We start from the raw sequence: 10797 nt of genomic DNA on the forward strand, positions 1-10797 counted from the left end.
TGGTGTAGAATAGGGATTGAAGTTAGTGTTGGGGTTTGCTTAGTGATTTGGTTGATATTAGGAATTATTGGATTTTAGATTAAAGCTCAAATGCTTGGTGGTAAGTCAATTGAAATAGTCTGAGATGTTTCCACTGATAAGCACTTTAACTGTTTTATCCTCACCTTTTGTTCTGAACATTATGCCATAATCTGTCATCTCTAAAATCTCACGTGTTTCCCTTTCAACTGCTGCCATGCTTATTATGCATGGCACTCTCATATTTGCTAAGCTATTAGCATTTAGATTTGAGGAACCCATATCGGTAACAATCACTGGAGTTTAAGGCATTAAATTGATATTCCGAAAGGTGTTTTTTTGTCTTCTGAAATATTAGTGAACACCTTACTGAATCAAAGATACATGCCATGTCCATTATTTTATCACCATGGATGTAAAGACCATTTAAGTATTCTATATGTCTAAGAGTACTTCCATACTGTTTCTCTCCACTCTCCTCTTCATCCTCCTATTCCTCTGGGTTGCAGATTGCAGAGTGGGAGGAGAACCAGCTTGACGAGCAGGTGAACTTTGACAACTGCAAGATCGACCCTGCCCCCTTCCAACTGGTGGAGCGCACCTCACTACATAAGGTCTGTCTGTCTGTCTGTCTGTCTGTCTGTCTGTCTGTCTGTCTGTCTGTCTGTCTGTCTGTCTGTCTGTCTGTCTGTCTGTCTGTCTGTCTGTCTGTCTGTCTGTCTGTCTGTCTGTCTGTCTGTCTGTCTGTCTGTCTGTCTGTCTGTCTGTCTGTCTGTCTGTCTGTCTGTCTGTCTGTCTGTCTGTCTGTCTGTCTGTCTGTCTGTCTGTCTTACTGCTCAGTACAACCCCCTTTTGACTAAATTCTCCAGGATTAATATTGTAAAATGAGTATAGTAGATGGATAGTCCGGTGTCAATGCTATTATAGCCACTGCATTGCAAGCGCACACACTCACACAAGCATGTCTGTACTGCCACAATAAGTCTCTCTCTGAGTGCCGGAGAAAAGAACAGGCTGCGTGAATGGGGGGGTGCTTTTGAACAGTGTTGATTTAGTTGTCCTACCGTGACACACACTCACATACACAACAGAGCATTTTTACACACACACACTTGTTTTCACTCAGGCCTAATGTCCTCCATTCATAATGACTGCCCCCTTCTCCTCTCTTCTCCCCTCCTTTCCTCCCTGCTCTGTGTGCCTGCTGTTTAAACATTTAAGAGTGGGATTCTGCACCAATCCATCAAGCTCTCCCCTCCCTCAACCTCCCTCTCCGCACACTGCCAACACCCACTCCCTCCACATATTCATCTGTGTGTATGGTTGGTTCTTCTATCCTCAAAGGTCCCTACAAGGATAGTAAAACAAGGAAAAGTATTGCTTGTGGGGACATTTTCCACGTTCCCATGAGGACAAAGGCTATTTTAAGCTTTAGGGATACAGTAGTGTTCGAATTAGGGACAGCGTTACGGGTTATGGTTAGGGAAAATAGGATTTTGTATAGAAATCAATTTTAGGTCACCACGAGGATAGAAGAACAAATCAAGTGTGTGTATTAGAGCTGGGACGATCAACAGCGACCATACCAATCACTTATCGCAGGCATTTTGCTGATGTCGTTCATTATGATAAGTAGCCTATACTAGAGAAATGTGTAGTTTGAAATGAAATAAGTTTGCTAATATGGGGGCTTGTTAATAGGATGGTACAACCATCACACTAGTAGTAGTAGTTTAAAGGCCCAGTGCAGTCAAAAACGTGATTTTACTGTGGTTTATATATACAGTACCAGTCAAAAACGTGATTTTACTGTGGTTTATATATACAGTACCAGTCAAAAACGTGATTTTACTGTGGTTTATATATACAGTACCAGTCAAAAACGTGATTTTATTGTGGTTTATATATACAGTACCAGTCAAAAACGTGATTTTACTGTGGTTTATATATACAGTACCAGTCAAAAACGTGATTTTACTGTGGTTTATATATACAGTACCAGTCAAAAACGTGATTTTACTGTGGTTTATATATACAGTACCAGTCAAAAACGTGATTTTACTGTGGTTTATATATACATACTATGAGGTTGGAGTAATACTTTCCAAAAAGACCCCTTGAAATTTCAGCCTGTTTTGGTGGGATGGAGTTTCGTCCTGCCTGGTGAAAAAGTTTCAAAACCTCTGCCAACAACAGCAAGTTGTCAATTTTTCCCTCCCAATTCCCAGACATTCCTAGCAAAACTTGATAAATTGCTCTTTGCTCAGAAGCTATTTTTGTTTCTTTTAAAAAATGTTTTTATTGAAAACAATCACAGTAAGATACCTAATTGTTACCCAGGAAAAAAAAAACAGATGCATTGGACCTTTTTTAAAGGATTTTTTTTGCTTCCACTGTGGGCACATTGTTTTAACCCTATCATCATATTTATCGTTATTGCATCAATTCAGACAATTTATTGCCATATCAATTTTTGTCCCAGTCTGTCTGTGTCTCTGTCTGTGTCTATGTGTTTGTGTGAGAGAGACTTATGGACATTCATGTTTGTTCTCTTGTGTCTATCAGTCTGGGTGACGTGTATTCCATGCTGTTTTATGTGTTTGTTTCCTGGTACATTGTAATGGTTAACTCCCATTGCATTCAATATTTAAATAACAATAAGGTTATTCTATTTCCTGTGATTTGGGTTTAGGCTCAAGCTTGAGGTTCTAGCAGCTTACAGTATCAGTAGGGATGTTGTACCTTTCACAACAATCTAGCTCAGTGGTGCTCAGACACCCGATTAGTCTAATCAAGGTGATTACTTTTGATGACTTGCTGATTTACTTCATTAGTTGAATGAGGAAGGAGCTTGCACACCATTCAGCTCTCCAGTGACCACTGAGCTGACTGTTCTAATGCACTAACTGCTGTAGTTTAATAGGTTCTCTAAGATGTTCACAGGACGCCATGTCTCTAAGGGAGTGTCAAAAGGAAATATATGGTTGGTTGTGTTCTAGATGTTGGTTCTAGCAGTTTAAGGTGTTCGTTCCAAGTATTCTAAATGTTCGTTCTAAGAGTTCTAGCAGTTAGTTCTAAGTGTTCTAGATATTGATTCTAACAGTTCTAGCTGTTGATTCTAAGTGTTCTATATATTGGTTCTAAGTGTTCTAGCAGTTGGTTCTGTTCTGGATGTGGATTCTAAGTGTATTGTTCTCTTGTCCCCAGACCCACACCATCTTCTCTCTGCTGGGGTTGGACCATGCCTACGTCACCAGCATTGGACGACTCATCGGAGTGGTGTCCCTGAAAGAGGTGAGTGACACAGATCACATCAAAATGGCACTGTCCCATCATCATCATCGATTACAACATCACAACAGCCACCATTGGCATAGCCATCTCCATCATCATCTTTCTCACTGTCACAATCATCAGCATAATATGACGTTATGACTGTAACTACTGTTCACTGAAGGAGGGAAACGTCAGTACAACATACTATGGGGGAGTCGCTCTCTTGCAACTTTGGTTGAATGAACTAAAATCAGGCCTGACAAGGCCAATGAAAGCCCCGCCATCCACAGGTGATAAGCGTACGGCTCAGATTCATTCCTTCAATTTAATACCGCTTTTCACCGAGCCCAGGAACATGCGGTGTGGGGACCTCGTTTCCCTCCTTCAGGGAACAGTAGTTATAGTCATAACGTTACGTTCTCTTTTCAATCAACTTCGGTACAAAATACTGTGGGAAAATGGAATCCCGACCCCAACGGATTTCATTGTCCTTGTCAGGCGTGATTTTAGTTCCTTCAACCAAAGTCATGACTTTGTGTTGTACCGAAGTTGACTGACTGAAAGGGAACTGTCACCACCATCACACACTGTCACCATCATCACACAAATTACTGGTTAATGTTCCTTGCAGTCTCTCCTCTCACTGTCTCTTGTTATTTCTCTCTTGCTCTCTCTTCACAAACAAAACAGGCAGAAGCACACAGTCTTTGTAAATTGGCTGGAAAACAGGAGATTGTTGCTAAGCACAGTGTTGTTCCACTGGCTGACATTTAGGCCTTTTGTTTGGTGTTAGACAAGCAGACAAAAACAGCAGTGAGACGAGCTTCTCCTCGCCTCTCGTCTCCTCGCCTTGCTTCTTCAATCAATCAATCAAATGTATTTATAAAGCCATTTTTACATCAGCAGATGTCACAAAGTGCTATACAGAAACCCAGCCTAAAACCCCAAACAACATGCAATGCAGATGTAGAAGCACAGCGGCTAGGAAAAACTCCCTAGAAAGGCCGGAACCTAGGAAGGAGGAGGAACCAGGCTCTGAGGGGTGGCCAGTCCTCTTCTGGCTGTGCCGGGTGGAGTTTATAAGAGTACATGGCCATTTAAGACCAGATTGTTCTTCAAAATGTTCAAATGTTCATAGATGACCAACAGGGTCAAATGCAGCAGTACTTTCTCTGTCACACAGTACTGCTGTATTCAGCTCTCCTTATGCCTCCTAATAACTAGATATACAGGGAAGGCTGTGTTTGTGTGTGTTTAGAAACAGCTGTTGGCCAGATGTCTGTCATGGTTGGGGAAGGAGAGGGATGGAGTGTGTGGCATGACATCTGATCAGGGCTATTGTTAGGGCTGATAAATGTTGACTTCCATAACCATAAAAAGTGGTCATTTTTACTTTATTATAGGCTTGGGCAGTATCCATATTGTCATGTCTTCATACCGACCTTGTGCAATACCAGGATATTCAGTAATACCGGCACTGTACACAAAGGGAGCAATTTTCGAACCCCGCTCAGCCTTTGTTATCCGAAGGTTAGCAATGCTAACAAGTACATGTCAAATCCCATAGAGAATGCTAACTAAATGCTAACAAATACTTTAGTCTCTAACCTAAAGTATTTGCAGGACAGACAGCCCAGCTCATAAGGTTATACTAGTAACAAAATATGTATTCAGATTTTGCTGCACAGACCAAACAAATATTAGACTGCAAGGCAAAGAACAAAGAGCATCAAAGGAGAAGATTGTGGACTACAGGAAAAGGAGGGCCCCCATTCACATTGACAGGACTGTAGTGGAGCGGGTCGAGAGCTCCTTGGTGTCCACATCACCAACAACCTATCATGGTCCAAACACACCAGGAAAGTCGTGAAGAGGGTACGGCAAAGTTTTCCCCCTCAGGAGACTTGGCATGGGTCCACAGATCCTCAAAGTGCTACGGCTGCACCATCGAGAGCATCCTGACCGGTTGCATCACCGCCTGGTATGGCAACTGCTCGGCATCTGACCATAAGGCGCTACAGAGGGTAGTGTGTACAGCCCAGTACATCACTGGGGCCAAGATTCCGTCCATGTAGGACCTACAGTACCAGTCAAAATGTTGGACACACCTACTCCTTCTTGGTCAAATAGCCCTTACACAGGGCTGTCCTGTTGTAAAACAAAAAATAGTCCCACTTAGCACAAACCAGATGGGATGGTGTATCGCTGTGGTAGCCATGCTGGTTAAGTGTGCCTTGAATTCTAAATAAATCACTAACAGTGTCACCAGCAAAGCACCATCACACCACCTCCTCCATGCTTCATGGTGGGAACCACATGAATCAAATCGAAGTTTATTTGTCACGTGCGCTGAATACAACAGTGAAATGCTTACTTACAGGCTCTAACCAATAGTGCAAAAAAGGTGTTAGGTGAACAATAGGTAAGTAAAGAAATAAAAACAACAGTAAAAAGACAGTGAAAAATAACAGTAGCGAGGCTATAAAAGTAGCGAGGCTACATACAGACACCGGTTAGTTGGGCTGATTGAGGTAGTATGTACATGTAGATATGGTTAAAGTGACTATGCATACAGTATCTCACAAAAGTGAGTACACCCCTCACATTTTTGTAAATATTTGAGTATATCTTTTCATGTGACAACACTGAAGAAATGACACTTTGCTACAATGTAAAGTAGTGAGTGTACAGCTTGTATAACAGTGTAAATTTTCTGTCCCCTCAAAATAACTCAACACACAGCCATTAATGTCTAAACCGCTGGCAACAAAAGTGAGTACACCCCTAAGTGAAAATGCCCAAATTGGGCCCAATTAGCAATTTTCCCTCCCCGGTGTCATGTGACTCATTAGTGTTACAAGGTCTCAGGTGTGAATGGGGAGCAGGTGTGTTAAATTTGGTGTCATCGCTCTCACACTCCCTCATACTGACTGGTCACTGGAAGTTCAACATGGCACCTCATGGCAAAGAACTCTCTGAGGATCTGAAAAAAAGAATCGTTGCTCTACATAAAGATGGCCTGGGCTATAAGAAGATTGCCAAGACCCTGAAACTGAGCTGCAGCACGGTGGCCAAGACCATACAGTGGTTTAACAGGACAGGTTCCACTCAGAACAGGCCTCGCCATGGTCGACCAAAGAAGTTGAGTGCACGTGCTCAGCGTCATATCCAGAGGTTGTCTTTGGGAAATCGACGTATGAGTGCTGCCAGCATTGCTGCAGAGGTTGACGGGGTGGGGGGTCAGCCTGTCAGTGCTCAGACCATACGCCGCACACTGCATCAAATGGGTCTGCATGGCTGTCATCCCAGAAGGAAGCCTCTTCTAAAGTTGATGCACAAGAAAGCCCACAAACAGTTTGCTGAAGACAAGCAGACTAAGGACATGGATTACTGGAACCATGTCCTGTGGTCTGATGAGACCAAGATAAACTTATTTGGTTCAGATGGTGTCAAGCGTGTGTGGCGGCAACCAGGTGAGGAGTACAAAGACAAGTGTGTCTTGTCTACAGTCAAGCATGGTGGTGGGAGTGTCATGGTCTGGGGCTGCATGAATGCTGCCGGCACTGGGGAGCTACAGTTCATTGAGGGAACCATGAATGCCAACATGTACTGAGACATAGTGAAGCAGAGCATGATCCCCTCCCTTCGGAGACTGGGCCGCAGGGCAGTATTCCAACATGATAACAACCCCAAACACACCTCCAAGACGACCACTGCCTTGCTAAAGAAGCTGAGGGTAAAGGTGATGGACTGGCCAAGCATGTCTCCAGACCTAAACCCTATTGAGCATCTGTGGGGCATCCTCAAACGGAAGGTGGAGGAGTGCAAGGTCTCTAACATCCACCAGCTCCGTGATGTCGTCATGGAGGAGTGGAAGAGGACTCCAGTGGCAACCTGTGAAACTCTGGTGAACTACATGCCCAAGAGGGTTAAGGCAGTGCTGGAAAATGATGGTGGCCACACAAAATATTGACACTTTGGGCCCAATTTGGATATTTTCACTTAGGGGTGTACTCACTTTTGTTGCCAGCGGTTTAGACATTAATGGCTGTGTGTTGTGTTATTTTGAGGGGACTGCAAATTTACACTGTTGTACAAGCTGTACACTCACTACTTTACATTGTAGCAAAGTGTCATTTCTTCAGTGTTGTCACATGAAAATATACACTCAAATATTTACAAAAATGTGAGGGGTGTACTCACTTTTGTGAGATACTGTAAATGATGAACAGAGAGTAGCAGTAGCGTAAAAGAGGGGTTGGTGGGTGGTGGGTGGCGGGACACAATGCAGATAGCCCGGTTAGCCAATGTGCGGGAGCACTGGTTGGTCGGCCCAATTGAGGTAGTATGTACATGAATGTATAGTTAAAGTGACTATGCATATATGATAAACAGAGAGTAGGAGCAGTGTAAATGAGGGTTTGGAGGGGGGGGGGCAAAATGCAAATAGTCCAGGTAGCCATTTGATTACCTGTTTACCCCCAGTCTTATGGCCTGGGGGTAAAAACTGTTGAAGCCTTTTTGTCCAAGATTTGGCACTCCGGTACCACTTGCCATGCGATAGTAGAGAGAACAGTCTATGACTGGGGTGGCTGGGGTCTTTGACAATTTTTAGGGCCTTCCTCTGACACCGCCTGGTGTACTGGGCCGTATGCTGAGCACTTACGGTGGGAACCAAACATGCGGAGATCATCTGTTCACCTACTCTGCGTCTCACAAAGACACGGCGGATGGAACCAAAAATCTTAAATTTGAACTCATCAGACCAAAGGACAGATTTCCACCGGTCTAATGCCCATTGCTTGTGTTTCTTGGCCCAAGCAAGTTTCTTCTTCTTACTGGTGTCCTTTAGTAGTGGTTTCTTTGCAGCAATTCGACCATGAAGGTCTCCTCTGAACAGTTGATGTTGAGATGTGTCTGTTACTTGAACTCTGTGAAGCGTTTATTTGTGCTGCAATCCGAGGTGCAGTTAACTGTAATGAACTTATCCTCTGCAGCAGAGGTAACTCTTGGTCTTCCTTTCCTGTGGCGGTCCTCATGAAAGCTAGTTTCATCATAGCTCTTGATAGTTTTTGCAACTGCTCTTGAAGAATCTTTCGAAGTTCTTGAAATGTTACGCATTGACTGACCTTCATGTCTTAAAGTAATGATGGACTGTTGTTTCTCTTTGCTTAATTGAGCTGTTCTTGCCATAATATGGGACTTGGTCTTTTACCAAATAGGGCTATCTTCTGTATACCACCCCTACCTTGTCACAACAAAACCGATTGGCTCAAACGCTGAACGCATTGAGGAAAGAAATTCCACAAATTAACTTTTAACAAGGCACACCTGTTAATTGAAATGTCTTCCAGGTGACTACCTCATGAAGCTGGTTGAGAGAATGCCAAGAGTATGCAAAGCTGTCATCAATGCAAAGGGTGGCTACTTTTATTGAATCTCAAATATAAAATATATTTTGATTTGTTTAACACTTTTTTGGTTACTACATGATTTCCATATGTGTTATTTCATTGTTTTGATGTCTTCACTATTATTCTACAATGTAGAAAATAGTAAAAATTAAGAAAAACCCTGGAATGAGTAGTTGTGTCCAAACTTTTGACTGGTACTGTATTTACTAGGCGGTGTCAGAGGAAGGCCCAAAAAATTGTCAAAGACTCTGGTCACCCAAGTCATAGACTGTTCTCTCTGCTTCCGCAGGGCAAGCAGTACCGGATAGCCAAGTCTAGGCCCAAAACGCTCCTTAACAGCTTCTACCCCCAAGCCTGCTGAACAATTAATCAAATGGCCAACCAGACTATTTTCATTGACACCCCCCCTCCTTTGTTTTTACACTGCTGCTACTCGCTGTTTATTATCTATGCATGGTCACTTTACCCCTACCTACATGTACAAATTACCTCAAGTAACCTGTATCCCCGCACATTGACTCAGTACCGGTACCCCCTGTATATAGCCTCATTATTATTATTATTATTATTATTATTATTATTATTATTCTATTGTGTTACTTTTATATTTTCTTAACTCTATTTTCTTAACTGATTTGTTGGTTAAGGGCTTGTAAGTAAGCATTTCACGGTAAGGCCTACACCTGTTGTATTCGGTGCATGTGACAAAAAAAATTGATTTGGGAAGCTTGATTTTGGAAGAAGCTAACCACTTAGCTAGATAGCTAACTAGCTACTAAATTAGCAAACCAAATGCACAACTGCAGAGCATTTAGCACATTTTAGACACTTAACTTAATATTTATACGATATCTAGCTGGCAAACATTTAGTTGTGATTTCCCTACTGTAACTAGATCACCTGGTGCATGTTGCACAGCAGAGAGTGACTCTTGTCGTTGTGTACTTGTAAACAAACACCACATGACGGAACAACCGGTAAGCTTCATAATGAAAAATTGTTACCGGTGAAATGAAAAACGCAATCTTTATCTCTTAACATATTGCATAAGTTGACTGCAGGTATTTGCTTAACAAGTAACTAGAAATATGCACAAAAAAATTTAATAGTTTGAACCGTATTGACTGTATTGAAAAAACATCCCGTAGCGATTTCCAAATACCCCGGTATATGACCCAAGACTATTTTATTACCATGGTAGCAGAGCCACACTCCCTACATTATCACCTGTAGTATTGCCATGGTTAAACCTCACCATTCTCCTTTGGTCTACACAAAAGGGGCATACCTAGTCAGTTGTTCAACTGAATGCCTTCAACTGAAATGTGTCTTCCGCATTTAACCCAACTGTCCTCTCTGATACAAAGCCTTAATTATTTTCAATCCCAAATTGACTGGTACTCCATAACTGTGACCTGTAGTCCCTAAGTGTCAAAGTGTTCAGGCTAGGGGTCTGTTTTGGATTGAGCAAGTCTCTTGGCCTTTGTTGACTGATTCTTCCTGTATTATCTCTATAGCTGCGGAAGGCCATCGAGGGTTCTGTGGCGGTGAAGGGGGTGAAAGTGCGCCCCCCTCTGTCCAGTTTCCGGGACAGCGGCACCAGCGGCACCAGCAGCAGCAATAGCGAGAACGAAGCCACAGAGCTCCACAAGCTGTGGGACCGCCACAAGTCCATGTCCCTCCCCCGGGAGCACCTGGCCTCTGACTCTGATGAGAAGTCCCAGTGAGGGGGATGGGGACAGGGAGATGGGGACAGGTGTTTGGGACAGGTATATTGGATGGGGATTGGGACAGGTAAATGTAGACACGTATATTGCCGAGGAGGGGAGGAGTAGGGTGAGCATTGCCCCCCCCCCCACTTAAAAACCACAACCGATGCTGCAACCTCATAGCTTGGATCAATATTTAATTCTGGACTATAGAGCTCTCTCCTCTTACTCCTCTCCTAACCTTCCTCTCCATCCCTTTCTTCTTTACCCCTCCTCCCGGTTGGCCTTTGGGCCCTACACTTACTCAGCTCTTATGGAGAAGGGATTGACTCACCCTGCCCTTGGCCCAACCAGAACAGAAGAGATCTGGGTGTTAGGGA

The 10797-nt window shown here is 43.2% G+C and overlaps 1 protein-coding gene across 1 annotated transcript in view; it reads left to right on the forward strand.

The window, feature by feature from the left end:
- Positions 1-10797, forward strand: part of LOC115206513 (chloride channel protein 2) — a 144820-nt gene extending 134023 nt beyond the window's left edge. Inside the window, exons 20-22 of the mRNA XM_029773584.1 lie at positions 528-632; positions 3226-3312; positions 10226-10797. Coding sequence (XP_029629444.1) covers positions 528-632; positions 3226-3312; positions 10226-10435 — 402 coding nt within the window. The 3' untranslated portion in view covers positions 10436-10797. The remainder of the gene's footprint in view (positions 1-527; positions 633-3225; positions 3313-10225) is intronic.

The sequence above is a fragment of the Salmo trutta genome, chromosome 13 (assembly GCF_901001165.1).
Source record: "Salmo trutta chromosome 13, fSalTru1.1, whole genome shotgun sequence".
Taxonomy (NCBI): domain Eukaryota; kingdom Metazoa; phylum Chordata; class Actinopteri; order Salmoniformes; family Salmonidae; genus Salmo; species Salmo trutta.